Consider the following 18,098-nt stretch of genomic DNA (forward strand, 5'->3'; position numbering starts at 1 on the left):
GAATAGACAATCTTTCTATGAAAAATTCATTAGGATACTTATTCATGTCATTTAAATAAATAAACATAGTTCATTATTCATCATAGACTAATTGGGAGATGCGTTATGAACATAGTTCGTAAATGAGCTTGAAGTTTGCACTTTAAGCATATCTATCGATTCTTGGATCAATGATTTATAAAATACTCATCAATATTAATTGACAATACTTTTTGATATTCATTGAATGTCTTATTTGACAATTATATTTATTTGACATAATACTTATTGGTAATTATTCATTATACTTATTAGTATTTTTTTTCTTTATACTTATGAGTATTAATTTATAATATCATTAATATTCATTCATAATACTTGTTAGTATTCATTAAATGACAATGCAATACTTCATTTGATATCATCCTCATTAGTATTCTTTCATAATATTTATTGGTAATCATTCATTATATGCATCAATATTCTTTCATTATACTTATTATCAAATTTGAGTTTTTAAAGGGTAAAATCAATTATCAGTAGAATATAATTATGTAATACTTGTAATAATTTCGGTATCACATTTTTATTTCACGGATCTCATCATCAAAGGCAACTCAATATTGACTTCAAATTATGTGTTTTGACATCATCAAATAATCGAATTTGAGCATTTAAATGGTAAAATCAAGTATTTGTGGACTCGTATTAAGTATTATTTGTATTAATTTAGGTATCATATTAGATANTCTTATTTGACAATTATATTTATTTGACATAATACTTATTGGTAATTATTCATTATACTTATTAGTATTTTTTTTCTTTATACTTATGAGTATTAATTTATAATATCATTAATATTCATTCATAATACTTGTTAGTATTCATTAAATGACAATGCAATACTTCATTTGATATCATCCTCATTAGTATTCTTTCATAATATTTATTGGTAATCATTCATTATATGCATCAATATTCTTTCATTATACTTATTATCAAATTTGAGTTTTTAAAGGGTAAAATCAATTATCAGTAGAATATAATTATGTAATACTTGTAATAATTTCGGTATCACATTTTTATTTCACGGATCTCATCATCAAAGGCAACTCAATATTGACTTCAAATTATGTGTTTTGACATCATCAAATAATCGAATTTGAGCATTTAAATGGTAAAATCAAGTATTTGTGGACTCGTATTAAGTATTATTTGTATTAATTTAGGTATCATATTAGATACTTCTCAAATAAAAATAAGTATTTTAAAGTTTCAATACTTAGTTGGGAAATTTTTTTTTTCACAAAAAAAATATTAAATGAGATGAATCCAAATGCATCTTCTAAGGAAAGATAAACACTTGGTGAGCTTACGTTTCATATTCGAATATCCAGTATTCTATTACAAATTATGAGTATCTCATGTACCAAATCAAATATTTGCAATCTCAAATTAGGTACTTTTCAAATAAAAACAAATACTTTAAAATTTCTATGCTTAGTTGGGAATTTGTTTTTTCTTTTACAGAAAAAATATTAAATGAGATGAATATGTCATCCAAATGTATCTTCCATAAAAATACCAACACTTTGTGAACTTACGTTGCTTATTTGAATATCCAGTATTTTAATACATATTATGAGTATCTCATTTACAAAATCAAGTATTTGCAAACTCAAATTAAAGTACTTCTCATTTAGGGAGTAAAATTAAGTATTGGTAGACTCGAATTCGATATTTGTTGTACTAATTTAGGTATCTTATTTTAACTTCACAAATTATACATCAAAAGTCACTCAATATTACTTGAAACTATATTTTTTTATATCCCAAAATAATCAAAATTGAGTCTTAAAAGGGTGAAATCAAGTATATGTGAAATCAAATTAGGTACTATTTGTACCAATTTAGGTAGCACGTTTTTTATTCACAAATCTCATCACCAATGAATATTCAATATTATCTTCAAACTATATATTTCGACATACTCAATCGAATTTGAGTATTTAAAAAGTAAAATCAAGTGTTTGTGGACTCGAATTATGTATTATTTGTATTAATTTAGGTATCACATTTTTACTTCACGAATATCATCATCGGTGTCACTTAATATTAACTTCAAATTATATTTTGGCATCCTCAAATAATTGAATATGAGTATTTACGGGGTAAAATAATGTATTTATAGACTCTAATTAGATACTCTTTGTACCAATTTAAGTATCACATTATAATTTCACAAATGACACCATCAAAAGTAACTTAATATCACTTGAAACTTAAGTATTTTCTTACACATTTAAAGTATTCAAATAACCAAATCAAATATTTGAAACCTAAAATAGGTATTTTATATATCAAAATGAGTACTTTTTCTAATTCAACAATGAGTGAGAAAATGTGTTTTTTTTTAAAAATTAGATGACATGAATAAGTCATCTTAATATATTTTCAATGAAAAGACCAACAATTACTGAATTTATTGTGATAGCTCGATGATCCAGTATTTTCTTACACATTTGGAGTATTCAAAGAGTAAAATCAAACATTTGGAACTCCAAAATAGGTATTTTGGAGGTAAAAATAAATACTTAATCTTATTTCATGATGAATGCTGACCTATATTTTTTTAAAAAAATAAAATAACATGATTAAGTCAATATAATGCATTTTTCATGAAAAGACCAACAATGACTGAATTTATGGTGAATGCTCGAAAATATAGTATTTTCTTATATATTTGGAGTATTCAAAGAGCGAAATCAAGTATCTGAAACTCTATAATATGTACTTTGTATGTCAAAATAAGTATTTACTTTTATTACATGATAATTGAGAAACAATATTTTTTTAAAATTATATTTTAAATGGAGAAAAGAGTTTTTTTTTTTAAATTTACCGTTATTTTAATTGCATTGATTAAATGTAGTATGTATGTTTACATATTTAAAATATGATTTTCTATTAGAATGTATAAAACTGTGTTTTCAAGGGTTATTTGAGATGCGATCGAGGAACGGAGACCGAGGACTGTAAAGAGAAAATATTTTTATTGAATGATTATTTTTAATTATTTAATATATAACATATTTAATAAGCGGTTTTCTAAAATGCTTCTTTTGAGGTGTTTGTATATTTTGAGTCGTATTTTAAACAGGTAATCGATTTTTGACGAAAATAATGACTTTTTGGATGCTCGGTTATTATTTTCGAAAACTTTCCTAAATGATATATTTTTCCTACATTATAATGGGCCTAATGGGGCTATTATACCAAGGTTATTGGGCCTAGCTTGCTACCCAATTATTTATATCAAAATATGAAATTTCTAAATCACAAAACACTTCATATCACACAAGAAACCTATGGCTTTTCTCTCCACAACACACACCCACGTTTTTGCTTCTTCACATCGGTTTTGAAGGAAGAAAACGCGGAAGGGATTCCCCGTCTCTCCGGCAATGGCCCTTCGCGTCTAAAATTGAATCTTTGTGCGTGAATCACGCAAAGACATGCCTTATTCCTTTTTTTTCTCTTCATTCATATCATATTATTTGTGAATGTGTTCTCGCGTTAAAAATCTTAAATCACAATAGTATTTTCATTTTTTAAGGGTTTATACATGGAAATCTTGATATTCTTGCATGATTCTTGATGCACAAAGAGACGGCCAAGGTAGGGGCATTAGAAGGGGCGATTTTCAGAGGGTTTAAGGGTCCTTAGGTGCATGATGTAGGCCTGGTATGGTTCAAGGAATTAGGGGCTGCACAATTTGGGTTCTATGGGGAACTAGGGCTCGAGTTTGATTCTTTGTAGAGTTCAGCTGCATGCGTCGGTTAAGGGATGTGTCCTGGGGTCCTAAGAGGACTGTGGAGTGGTCCTAGATGGATTGAGGGAAGGTTGGTACAAGGGCGAGGGCTGTAGAGGCGCAAACATGATGCACGATCATGGTGCCGCGCGCGGGTGATTGGTTCATGCACGTACTCGTGCATGGCATATAGTCGTGATCCAGAAGGGGTCCTAAAGGTTCGGTCTAGGTCCTAGGATGGCTGGTTAGGGGCTGGTCGCATTCGTTAAGGCCTAGCGTTGAAGGAACTTGAGACTTGTTAAAGCTAGGGTTTGGTTCGAAACAAGGGCATAAATTCAGTAGATTTCTATGCTTTTCCGAGGGTTTTAAATCACTTGAATTGGGTTGTAAAAGGGTTGATTAGGTGTTAGTAAGCTATGGTTAAGTTTCGAGTTGGTTAGGGTTAAATCAGGGACTTCGGTTCAAATTTTAAAATGAATTACGAATTTAGTCGAGGAGCTTAATTTTACATCTAAGAAATGTTTATAGGTGTATTTTAAGGTGTTATGGTAAGTTTGGATGGATTCGAGTCGTCGTTTTAGGGTCCAAGGGTAAAATGAGAAAGTTAAGGTATCAGGAGCAAAACGGTTGGTGAACTGGGAGCCGAAGTTACTTCTAGTGCAGTTCACCTATAACAATAGCTACCAGTCGTCTATAGGTATGGCTCTTTATGAGGTAATTTATGGAAGGAAATGTAGATCACCGATACATTAGGACAAGGTTGGTGAAAGAGGAGAATTATGACCGGACTTGATCAAGCAGACAGCAGAGCTAGTAATCAAAATCCGAGATATGATGAAGACTGCTCAAAGCTGCCAGAAAAGCTACGCTGATAAGTGGCGAAGGGAGCTAAATTATACAGTAGGTGACCACGTGTTTGTGAAGATAGCACCTATGAAGGATGTTATGAGATTTGACAAGAAACGCAAACTCAGTCCGAGGTTCATAGGACCGTTTGAGGTTCTGGAGAGGATTTAAACATTAGCTTATGGCGTTGCCACCGATGCTGACTGGAGTGCATATTGTGTTCCATATCTCGATGCTGCGAAAGTACATGTCGAATCCTTCACATGTGATGAATTATGAACCTCTACAGTTGACTTCAAATATGTCATACGAGGAAAGGCCTACAAAAATTCTGGATAGGCAAGAAAGAAGGCTCCAGAATAATGTCCTTCATATGGTCAAAGTCAAGTGGCTAAATCATTCGGAGGAGGAAGCTACATGGGAAACTGAGACTGATATGAGGAGTCGCTACCCTGAGTTATTCGGTGAGTCTTAATTTCGAGGACTAAATTTCATATAAGGGAGGGAGGAATTATAAGATCCCAAAATGCGATAACGTAATCCAACTACATGCAAATCTAGGAAAATGAAAAATACTTAATTAAATTATTTTGATTGCATTGATTAAAGGTGGTAGGCATGTTTACATGTTTAAAATATGGTTTTCTATTATAATGCATAAAATTGTGTTTTCAAGGGTTATTTGAGACGCGACCGAGGAACGGAGACCGGGAACTGTAAAGGAAAAATATTTTTATTAAATGATTATTTTTAATTATTTAATATATGACATATTTAATAAGCGATTTTCAAAAATTTTGTGTTTGAAGTGTTTTTACATACCGAGTCGTAGTTTAAACTGATAATCGATTTTTGACAAAAACAATGTGAAGGATCGAGTGTGCTAGTGCCTTTGAAGACATTTCGAACACTATATTCTCCAATGAGCTGCAATAGCTTGTGTTCTAAGAATGTTAACACCGATAAATTAAATAGAGTTTGGTTTAAAACCAAGCAGAAGAAACTCGAAGTAATCCTTCGTGAAGAAGACTGTTATTTGAAAACATTTTAACTTATGTAAATTGAATAACTGAAAAAGGGTAGATTAGTTTTTGCATTCATCAGTTCAGTTATGGTGACAACTGAACTGACGGATACTATAACTGATCCAAACAATTTGAAAACAGCAGTTAGTCAGTTAAATACACAAGATATATTTATGGATGTTCGGAGACTTCAACTGCTCCTACGTCACCCCTTTTACCTCCACGGGTAGAATCCACTAGAAGACTTTGATTTATACAACTCTTTGTACAAACTCACTCAGCTAGGACTTACACTACTGCCTAAACTGAACTCCTAGCTACGACTGAAGGCAGCACCTTCTAGCCAATACTTCTTTAACGTCTATGTGTCAAAGACTACATACACAAGTTTAACGTCTTTGTGCAAGACTGTATTTGAGTGGTTGAGAGAGTGTTTGTGTGTGAGAACTGAACAAGGATGTTCTCACACACTGAGGGAGATAAGATTCTACACTAAGCTGATAACACGTTGAAGTGTCCCTCTGGGCTGATTTCTTCTGAAAGCTGATTTGCAATGTGCGTGCCCTTTCTTTTCTCTCTTATTTGCTTTGAAGCTTTTTCTCTCTATGTGTTGTTATGTCGAGTCTTCACTGATCTTCTCTTTATATAGGCGGGAAAAACTGATCGTACAGTGATTCTCATTTATTGTATTCGTTACATCTTGGACTTTGTGTCTTGACTTTTCGACTGCCCTTCTGAAACGTTTTGTCTTTAATGCTCTGATGCAACGTCCCTTTATTGTCCTTTGACTGGACAATGGCTTTGTACCTTCACGCACAGCTGGAATCCACTGAAAGATTTTGTTTTCATCTACAACTGAAAGATTCTGACTGATGATTCGAACTAATCAGCTGAACTGATCTTCAGTTGGGCTGGTGAAATCAGTTGACTCTTCAGTTGAACTGATTTCACTGTCGTTCAGTTGAATTGATCAGCTGGGTTTCTTCATCGGTTGAACACTCCTTTGACTGGCCAGGATTCAGAGATTCTCCTGCTGAACCATCTATCTGGACAATCAGCTAGACTGCTCAATTGACGTAACAGTTAGGCTGATTCAGTTTTTGCGATCAGTTAGGTCTTCAGTTTGCAATGTAAACAGCTCGTGACTGATGCTAGCTTCTACACATTAAGGTAGATTATTAGTAACACAAATTAACAAGTTTTGTTAACATCAAAATCAAGATTGCGAACTTGAAAAGTTCCAATACAATGACTTTTTGGAGGCTCGGTTATTTTTTTCGAAAACTTTCCTAAACTATATATTTTTTCTACATTATAATGTGCCTATTATACCAAGGTTATTGGGCCTACTTGCTATCCAATTATTTATATAAAAATATCTAGTTTCTAAACCACAAAATCTAGTGCTTTTCTCTCCACAACACACCCACGTTTTTGCTTCTTCACATTGGTTTTGAAGGAAGAAAACGCAGCAAGGATTCCCCGTCTCTCCGGCAACGTCCCTTCGCGTCTAAAATTGAATCTTCGTGCGTGAATCATGCAAAGACACGCCTTATTCCTTCTTTTCTCATCATTCATACCATATTATTTGTGAATATGTGTTATTGCATGAAAAATCTAAAAGAACCGTAGTATTTTCATTTTTAAGGGTTTATGCAATGAAAACTTGATTTTTTGCATGATTCTTGATGTTTCTTGATTCACAATAGGGCTGCCAAGGTAGGGCTATTAGAAGGTGCGATTTTCAGAGGGTTTAAGGGTTCTTAGGTGCATGATCTAGGTTTGGTATGGTTCGAGGAAATAGGGGCTTGACGATTTGTGTTCTATGGGTAACTAGGGCTCGGGTTTCCTTCAGAGGGTGCGGCTGCGTGCGTTGGTTAATGGTTATGTCCAGGGGTCTTAAGAGGACTGTGGAGTGGTCCTAGAAGGGTTGAGGGAAGGCTGGTACAAGGGCGAGGGCTGTAAAGTCTCAACCATAATGCACAATCATGGTGCCGAGTGTGGGTGGTTGGTTCATGCACGTCCTAGTGCATGGCATGTAGGCTTGGTCCATAATGGGTCCTAAGGTTTCGGTCTAGGTCCTAGGATGGCTCGTTAGGGGCTAGTCACGTTGGTTAAGGCCTAGCGTTGAAGGAACTTGGGAGTTGTTAAAGCTAGGGTTTGGTTCGAAACAAGGGCAGAAATTCAATAGGTTTCTAGGCTTTTCCGATGGTTTTAAATGGCTTGAATTGGGTTGCAAAAGGGTTGGTCAGGTGTTTGGTAAGTTTCGAGTTCGGGTTAAAATCGAGATGGGACTTCGTTTAAAGTTTTAAAACGAATTACGAATTTAGTCGAGGAGCGTAAGTTTACATTTAAGAAATGTTTATGGTGTATCTGATGTTGTTATGGTATGTTTGGATGGATTCAAGTCGTCGTTTTAAGGTCCAAGGGTAAAATGGGAAAGTTAGGGTTTTAGGGGCAAAACGGTTGTTTTACACATGAAAAATGTTAGGAGCCATGGCAGTGTCCTTAATGCTGTAAGAAATGTTAAAATTTTTATTTTGAAAGGTTATGAAATATTCTGATGAAAATTGTAAAATGTTAAATAATAAATTGTATGCTTGGTTTCAAGAAAATGTTATATGCATTAATTTTTATAATTGATGAATATGATAAAATGTTTTGAAGGAGGTGATTTGATTGTGACTAATTCGAACACGAATACGAATACGAAATGACACGATGACATGTAAGGTCAAGGCTCAGTTGACGGGTGAGAGTGTCGCTGATGTCCCCGCAGCCTGGTACCATGGTAATACGTAAGATTGATCAATCGACAAATAGCTGATACAAATGTCACAATTAATGATCGAAATGAAAGGGGGTCGGTTACGGTGACCGGAAGCGCAACGGAAGTTAAAAATTTTTATTTTTTCATGAGAAATTTTCGGCCACCTCCATTCTTGTGTAGCAAATACAATAAACACAAAATGACATTCATAGTGTGTTAAGAAATGTACCTGTCAATCACAAGGATTGATGTATGGCTCCAACTAAGGTGTAAACACCTTAGCTCTTCAATGGTAGAAACTATCTTCAAGCTTCCTTTGAGCATTCCTTGCTCAACTATTAAGCCCACCACCAACTAGGTAGATCTCCTCTTAATTTGCATTAGAAAACTAAGAGGATTTTTCAATAAGAAGAATTTTCTTTCCTCAACACTTGAAGAAGAAAAAAATGAGAGAAAATGGGGAGAGAATTTGCTCAAGAAGTTTCGGCCATTGCATCTTGGAGTGGAGGGGAGAATAATTTAATTTTCTTGTCTTGGTTGTGAGAAAAGCAAAAAACAAAAGGTGCATGCCTTGTATTATTTTAATAAAAAGTAATCCACAACCTTCCACCTCCCAAGCATGCTTTGTTATTTGATTTTTAAAAATTAAAAATCCATGGACTTAATTTTAATTATCTCAAACATATTAGAGACTAATTAAACATTACTTGAATTTACCCAAGTCCCACTAGTTAAATAATTATTTTAATTGAGCTCTACAAGACTCAATATGATTTGATTAATCCAACACTTGAATTAATTTAATTATTTGTACTCTACTAGGTCCACTAGTGTTTAATTAATTCAACATTTGAATTAATTTAATTTAGTCCATAATAATGTTTATGAAAATCACAATTTTCAAATACATTATTCACTTGGCCAAACTTTTAATTTAGGAACACTTCCAAAAATAAAATTTATATTTCTCTCATAGAAGTCATACTTCTATTTTTCCCTACGCCTATAAACTCATTTATAAGCCGTTCAACACATTGAACTATTTTACTTCTCAACGGGATCTAGAAAGCTAGTACTTGTGTGGCCCTCAATGGTTCATTGATACAACTAGCCGTGGGTTCACATCTCCATGTGATTCGGACTAAACATGTCCTTATATGAGCATACCCCAATTGCTCCATTCTTATTTATCAACTCCTTGATAATAAGAACGTCAGAACTCAAGTCTGATAGTACCCAGCCAATCATGTTAAACGCCTGGAAGCATCGCTTACATGATTCCCTAGGTATCAAATGATAGTGCCTGCAATAACCATTCAATTATGGTTAGCGTACAGTACGGTCCCTTCAACTCATATATCCCGACCGATTCGACAACCATTGGTTTATCGAGAGGTGTCAATGAATCGATACTATGTGTCATGTCGTAGTTGCATCGATGGTGTAATCTATGAAACCCCTTTCATAATTACCACCATACTCTGATCAGAGATTTCAAACTACATATACATGAAAAACACATAGGATATCCATACCCGGAGGTAAGCGGTGAATCCCCGACTACAATGCATCGTCTCCTATATGTTTCGACAGAACACCCAACCTTGCCACCTGATGACCCCATGAGAGTCGGTAAACAAGTCAAAGTGTAATTCTAGCACATAGAGTCTCAATGTTGTCCCGGGTCATAAGGACTAATGGTGTACAACCATAAACTAGGACTTTTCCACTCGATAAGTGAGAACCACTTGGAAAGTCCTTTAATGGAGGGTTGTTCAGTGCACTCTACCAGGAGCACCTATCTGCATGCTCGGACATCACAATGTCCCCTACCAATGAAACATGGTACTCACATCGCAGATACTAGTCTCAAGCTCGAGCGGCCTATATCCTTCTTAGCGGCGGCTGAATCGACTAGGAACCGTTTAGAATATACAGTATTCCAAATATGAGTTTCATGATACTCATCATATGAGCATCTCATATTCTTTCTACTATTTGTATATTCAAGGGCTTTATCTATGCAACTAGCATGGGTATATAGATAAAGATGTGCCAAAACAATAATTTCAAATATTATTAAAATAAATATTGCTTATACATAGAGTTTCATTGTGAACACTCGACCAACACTTGGCTCGACGTGCACCTACTCTAACACGAAAATCATCTAAGGGGAAAACGTATATGTATATGTATATGATGAAAAGAAAAGTATATATGAAAGAAAAGGTTTAAGTCTATGCATGTCATGAAAAAACTATTTTTATTAAAAGTAATTTCCATGTTGCATGTGGATATATACGTATTACTAGTTAATACGGTTAAGACTTGCTGATTCAATAGACTCACTAGGTATGAATGATGCAGGTGAGGATTTTGATGTTGAGACGGGATGGTTGAATGACTGAACTGGCTAGGCGGATGGGACACTAACCCGAGGACCTATGCATTGCTAGATTTCTGCACAGTTATGATTTTACATTATTTTAAATATTTTGTTGAATTTTATGCTTCTAAGTGGTTTTTAGATGATTTAAGATGTTTATGCTACTTTTTGAAAAGTGTTAGTTTTAAGTTTGGTTTGACGTTTACGATTTTACGACTTTTACTGCACTTTTGGATTTTGAATAAAATAGATGGTGAAGTCTATATATATATATATTTCGGTCGAAGCCTATGGATTTTAGAAAAAAAAATTCTAATATATTTTAAAGAAAAACGAGTTAGAGACATTTCATTTCAATTCCATATAAATCATATTTGGCTCAAATGAATTGTAACAAAGTAAATATTCTATGATAACCATTCGTCACACTAATTGCGTTTAGCCAAAATATGTTGATATTCAACTCATAAAATCGAGCTCAAATTATTTTTCAAAAATTTCAAAACTGATTTCTANTATGATAACACACAAAACTTTAGTATTCATCTTTACCTTGCTTCTGAACAAGATAGGAGTTAGATACATGGTTAAATACAAGAATAGCCTCAGCAATTCCTAGACTATCTTTTCTATGAACAAATAGAAATGAAAGAATGAATGAACCAAAGAATAAGCTCTATGACATTGGGGTGTTGTGGGGCAATAACTTCACAATGAAATATATTGAGCAAAAGTTGAATTTAAAAATTATATGTGATGTTTTTTCATTTTTCCACTTGAATCTGGCCCTGAACCACACCACCATATAAGGTTTAGCTACTCGAGTCAACAGGACCCGTTACTGGTAAGGACTGTGTTCTCAAACAATGGCTGACACTACGAGAAAGAATGCTACCTGTTGGTGTAGATGCCCTTGACCATAAATGAAATCTTAAGCCACGTTCACTTCTTGGGGACAAATTCACATGCTCTAAAGCATGAGACTGGAGTTCGGATGGGTAGTCTCTCAAGCATCCGATTCGAGGTCCAGCTCCGGTACTCCACTTGCAAGATAATTGCTTCCCCAGTTGGTAGGACTTTGTTTCTCTGTGTGAGTTTATTCTTTGCGAAATGATTTGCTCGGGAACGACCCCCTCTTTTGCTAGAAGATGATCTTTTGACCTGTCAGCCTTTTCAAGATTGCTGTTGAATTGCTCTTCTGATTCTTCATTTCCATCAATAGGTGATCCTGGCTGGAAATTACCGGTGTTTGGCTGGGTAGTTTCGGTTTTTCTCTTGAAAGTCTCTATCAACTCGTGTTTACTTGGAATCAAAAGAGCAGTTGGTTTCCTAATTAAGCCACGAGATGTACTTGGTATATCCTTTTCACTTGAAATATGCTTGTAACTAGAGCATTTCTTATGATCTAATTCATCCAAGTCATCTTCAGAAGAGTTACTCTTTAGGTCTAATACATCTCCCTTCTTTCCTATAGAATCTTCTTCCTCGTCATCAGTAGAATCAAGCTGCATTTCATTTGTTAAGATTATGCATGCATGTACAGGATTATGATTTCCAATCATGGAACATGAAATAAAAAGGTAAGATTTTACCTTAACATTAGTGAGATCAACGTTGCTCTCCCTGAGAAATGATATGAAGTCAAGGAAATTTTCGGGGGTTGGACGATAATGACCACTGTGAGGCCAGATGGCCTGTCGAAATAAAAGCGAAAACATGGTAATTAATAAATATACAGCAATTAAAAACAGAAAAATGAGAATTGTTCGAGTGTTATTCATCATGGTTCACATTGCAGTGGTACCTTTAAGATGCCTTTTTCGGCAACTATTCTCCCAGCTGCCAACGTAGCTCCTCCAGCCAAGAAACTCGAGTGCTGAAACGAGCCCTTCTTTTTCTTCCCTACATATAAGGTCCTCGAGGTGCTGAGCACAAATATCCACTTAGCACCAGTTGGTTCTCGAGTGGTATCAAGAAGCTCTCTGGTTTCCCTATATAAGAGATATCCATCCCCCACTGCAACTTCATAACCCTTTCTTTCCATCTGCAGCATCAGTTTAACAATAATATCATTACAAGCATCCTCCAAAACGGCATAACAAGTCTTAACAGATCTTTAAAAACCACAAAATGATTTTGAAGACAAACTTGATATTATTTAAAAAATGATGTGTTTTTTATATAATTATATGTCATCTATTTTTAAGAAGGATTTTCAGTCATATTTATCCCATTATATTGTCACCCGTATAAAGAGGTAACCATTGTTAATCATAAAGGTTGTATTTTGCTTAGAATTTTATTTGCCAGCAGAAACAATAATCAAATGGTTGTCTCATACTTGTCTTAAACTATTAAATTTTACAGAACAGAGCTCTTGACCGTATGAACAACCAAGAAACTTCTATATTTTAGGGAGAAAATCTATATTAAAAATTATCAAAAGGTTTCCCTAATCCCCAACATATTTATTTAAATTTGAATCTGTTTCTTAATTAACCACAAACAGCCGTAGATTCAATACACATATGTCATGTGAGTTGAGCCTCAAGTTGTTCTGACCCTTTTCTTGTCTCCACCAATAGTTTATATTCTTTCAATTCCTGAATCCTCCAGCTCGGACAACCCTTAGATTAGTTTTTTTCTCAATGAGTTATAGCTCTTAACTAAAGACTGACTTCCCAACTCCTTGATAAATCGGATTAAACAAAATGGCTCTGTTGAGCTCCCAACGTCTCAACAGTTGGAAAATTCCTGTATGTTTTTCCAGCTAGATAATGCTCAGCTGCTCAAGTATGGCCACTCTTGGAACTTTTTGGACACAGTATCACAAAATTTCAGGCCCTTACTAATGGTGACGATTGTCTTCTAAATGGAGAGAAATTAATAGAGTTTTTAGATCTCTGAGCATTGTATCATAGATGCATTTGTTGAGAACAAAATTATAAGAATTCTATGCTGTGTTGCTTGTTTGTTCACTAGATTTCTACTACTGTTTTAAAATTCAACAGAAGCTACTCTTTCAAAATTAAAGAATTTAAGAAGATGAGGGACGCACCGGACCAAGATACTTAATACATTGTTGCTGAAGCTTTGACCGAGGGCACTTCTCGATAAGATTGAGCTCCTTTCCTTCTCCTATGTCTAGCCTGAAAGAACTTAAGTTGTTTAGACAATAAAAGAATATTAAAGGCCAGCCTCTTGAATAATAGTTTCTGGAAGTTTAAAAGATAATAACCAGTAGAAGAAGGGCTCTTTGCTTTGAGAATTCAACCATTTCTCATAATAAAAATGTAGATTGTGCCCATAGCGATGCCTTGGATCAATCTGCTTGATACAAATTCAGTTAAATCAGCATATTTTTTAGTTTTTTCATTACAAAGGCAGAGGAGAAAAATGATTTACTTACAGCTTCAAGCCAATGTTGTAAAGCAAGTTTCTGAGCTTTCCCATTCTTTGACAAGCCTTTTCCAACCTGGAATGAGTAAGATAACTCGCATAAGTTTATCAATGAAAATTAGAAAAAACTAAATTTGTGGCCGCTTATGTTTTAATCAAAGCTTACCTTGGCAGCCCTTGTTCTTGCTCTTGACCACCGTGAAATAGCAGTCTCGTGTTTCCCAAGATCAAAGAAAGAAACCGAACTGTGCTTGAGTTCCGCAAAATCTAAAACCTTCCACCAACTTTGCTCGACAAGAACTGCACAGTCTGCCAACTTTCTTCTCGTTCGGAAGCTCTTGTAAACCTTCTGTAACTTTACAGCAGCCTCATGTTTGGGGCTGCTTGGATCCTTAACCGGAGATTTTTTTTCACATATATGATTATAGTCTCCTGGAACTTTTGTATATATCATAGTTTGGTTATTTGTTGACATATTTTTAAAAGATTCCAACAAAATTTTTCCAGAGCCAAATGATGGGAAAACTTTATGTTCAAGGATTTTGTCCTCGAAACTCATAGCTTGGACCGGAGTCTTCTGAGCATCGTCCCCAAGGTCGATCGATTTTCCGGTGACCAATTCGATACCATTCTCTAGATCAAAATATGTGGCAAGCGGGCATGACCAAGATACACCCATGCAATTTCAAAATGGACTTTGAGACAAACGAACTTCTTCAATAATACTGCATTTAAGAAATCAACATAAATACAGAAGACTAATTACTTTATGCATCATTCTATACTAAACTTCAATGAAATCACTTATAAAGAACAATTATAATCATAAACTATAATTATGATCATCACCTTATTGCTAAAAACGAAAAATATATATTATGAGCACCAAGACTAAACAATAAAGCATTTCCCCGTCCAAGATCCAATAAACGGCCGAAGAAATTCACCAAATCAGAAAATTCCACAACCCGTTTCAATCCATTATTTTCTCAAAACCAATCAAAGAAGCTTAAACGTGCTAAACAAGCGAAGAGCATAAAATGCACTAGCTATATTCGAAGGAATGACTCTCAAAAACACCAAAGATATCTGACACCAATAACAAAACCCAGAAATTATATACACCAGTGAGCATAAAAATCTCCAAATAGCTCATCCAACGTAAACATTTAACATCGAACAAGGAATAGACCCGGCGAAAGTAGTAATAATCCTTATATAAAGAGAAGCTGAGAAAAATAAAAGATTCTGAAATTTTTACCGCGATGCTAATCTTTGCTAGAAATCTTGAGTATATAACGATTTGATCGATTAGAAATTCAAGGATTTTATGCTAATTCAGAAGATGAAATATGGGAAAAGATCAAACAACGTATTTTTTATTCTGCATTGAAGGCTGGCTATTATAGAGAGATGGCTGACGCACATGGGAGACACGGTTGCTGAGAGAAACATGAGAGAGAGAACTGCGTGGAAATGGAATAATTATTATTATTTTTTTTTTACTTTTTCTATTTTTTAAATATTTTTCGATTTGAAGAAATAATTTTGCAAAAAAAATTCCGGCTTTTTGAAAGGAAAAAACACGGGATTTTAAGCATTCAAATCATTCTCAATTGAAAATTCGACGTGGTAAATCATAAATTTTGGCAAAAATTTTTTTTAGACGATCTCACGGGTCGTATTTTGTGAGACGGATTTATTTGGGTCTTCCATGAAAAAATATTACTTTTTATGTTAAAAGTATTACTTTTTATTGTGCATATCGATAATGTTGACCCGTTTCACAGATAAAGATTCGTGAGACCGTCTCACAAAAGACCTACTCAATCATTTTTAACTGATATTGAGAATTGAGAAATCCATAATTTAACTACTGTATTGTTAAACATAACTATTTTTATATTACATTATTTTAATTTTCTAAAATATATTTCTTTCTATTTAATAACATAATTTTCCATTTTTGGGATTATCAAAGTATATTATGGAATACGTGTATCTAATGCGTTGTGATTAGATGCTAGTTTGAAATATTATTTTACGTAATTAATTACTAAAATTATTAAGTATTAACATTTGAAAATTTATTAAAATTATCGAGAAACTATTCTTATAGAAACTAATTTTAATAGATCTAATATTACAACCCGTAGATCTATAAAATGGGAAGAAATAGAATTTCCAGAAAACTGGATAATTGAACAAGCTGTTCCTAGAAATCCTATAATAAATAGGGATTTACAGCAAGTTATTCAAAATAATGAAGGATCTATTCAAATACAGTTTAATAATGAACAAAGAAGATTATTACCCTCTTCTGTTTATGCTAGATCAAGATCTAGTCATTCTTTTATTTCACCTTTAGATTATATGGTGGATATTCCACAAACTTCTAGAGCTTCAACTTCTCAAATACGAGAAGAAGTAGAATCTTCAGCAGAAGATTTAATTATTAATCAAAATAATATTGTTCATCAATGTAACTTTCAAAAAGTTAAAGAAACTGATACTGTTTCAGAAATGAATTTTACTATTTAATGGATAGTAAACCAAAAATTGATTTTACTAAAGGATCTTTTGCTAGGGCAAAGATCAATGCAGAATTTTATTTACCCAAATGGAAATCTTTCAGAGATTGGTATTTTAAAAGTTTCTCTGAAGAAGAATTTGAATATATTGTCACAGAATTTTATAAATACTGTGAAAATCAAAATAGATTAATTCATTTTGTTCCTTGGTTTTTTAAAACATTTATTATAGATTATATTTCTATTCTTGAAAGAAATTATAAATTTCCTTCTGGACAGATTCAAAGATCTGTTTATCCTCCTCAACAATCTTTTATTATAGAAAAGAATAATAAAGTTTTAAATTTTACTGCTTTTTCAAAATTATTTGAAAATGATATGTTACAAATAACTGTTAAACATATTAATCAAATAATTGAAAAACAGAATTATACAAATTTATATCTTACGATAATAGGTGAAGAGATTGTTTCTCTTAAAGATCGTATTGATAAAATTATTCTAGCTATTAATAAAATTAAACCAGATGTTCATATACAAGAACCAGAAACTAATATTGTTTCTATTACTAGTCTTCTATTAAATCCCTTCCAGAAATTAAAGATTTTAAATTTAAATCTTCTGTTTCTGATTTAGAAAAATTATTAGAAGAAAAATTTAAAAATCTTAATTTAAATACTCTTAATGAAGAGATTGTTAATAATAATATTTTTTCGGATGAAGAAATTAATAAAATAAAATGGACAGATAAACATACCCAAACTAAATATTATTATGATAGACCTACTCCCATGGATGTTCTTGTTGAAGAACAAGAATATATTTTCTCCAATAGTTATAATGAGAAAAGTATTTATGAATGGAATATTGATGGAGTTAGTGATAAACAAATTTATAATACAGCTCACAGAATGCTTATGTATAGTACTGTGTGTAAAACTTCAGGTAATAATGAAAAAAATATTGCTAGAATGATTATAGCAGGATACACTGGCCAACTTAAAGGTTGGTGGGATAATTATTTAAATCAATTTCAGAAAAATGATATTTTCAATTCAATAAAAATTGAAGATAATATTCAGGTAGAAAATGTTGTTTATTCATTAATAACAACAATGATTGAACATTTTACTGGTAGATACACTGATAATAGTGAACAAATTCGTACTTTATTAAGTAATCTAAAATGTAAAACACTTACTGATTTTAGATGGTATAAAGATACTTTTTTATCTCGAATTTATGAGATACCAGACTGTAATAATAGTCTTTGGAAAGCCAAATTTATAGATGGTTTACCCTTTCTCTTTGCAGAAAGAATTAGAAAAGTCTTAAGAAAGGATGA

At 33.2% G+C, this 18,098-nt stretch overlaps 1 protein-coding gene across 1 annotated transcript; it reads right to left on the bottom strand.

Moving 5' to 3' along the window:
• Positions 1-11,345: 11,345 nt before the first annotated feature.
• Positions 11,346-15,663, bottom strand: LOC140981120 (IQ domain-containing protein IQM2-like). The gene is made up of 8 exons (XM_073447388.1): positions 15,484-15,663; positions 14,389-14,947; positions 14,233-14,298; positions 14,062-14,150; positions 13,882-13,972; positions 12,628-12,867; positions 12,416-12,517; positions 11,346-12,328 (listed from the first exon to the last, which is right to left on the bottom strand). Exons 2-8 carry the CDS (start codon positions 14,899-14,901, stop codon positions 11,636-11,638), a joined length of 1,794 nt encoding a protein of 597 aa, XP_073303489.1. The 5' UTR covers positions 14,902-14,947; positions 15,484-15,663; the 3' UTR covers positions 11,346-11,635.
• Between the last annotated feature and the right edge of the window lie 2,435 nt (positions 15,664-18,098).

Source organism: Primulina huaijiensis, chromosome 7 (genome assembly GCF_012295235.1).
Source record: "Primulina huaijiensis isolate GDHJ02 chromosome 7, ASM1229523v2, whole genome shotgun sequence".
In the NCBI taxonomy this organism is placed as follows: Eukaryota; Viridiplantae; Streptophyta; class Magnoliopsida; order Lamiales; family Gesneriaceae; genus Primulina; species Primulina huaijiensis.

Bases quoted from the DNA above. Each gene is read 5' to 3' on its own strand.
- LOC140981120 (XM_073447388.1), bottom strand. From the start codon at position 14,901: ATGGGTGTATCTTGGTCATGCCCGCTTGCCACATATTTTGATCTAGAG. The intron at 13,973-14,061 runs GTTATTATCTTT...AAGTTCTTTCAG, and splicing joins AAAGAGCCCTTCTTCTACTG to GCTAGACATAGGAGAAGGAA. The intron at 12,518-12,627 runs GTACCACTGCAA...TTATTTCGACAG, and splicing joins CCGAAAAAGGCATCTTAAAG to GCCATCTGGCCTCACAGTGG.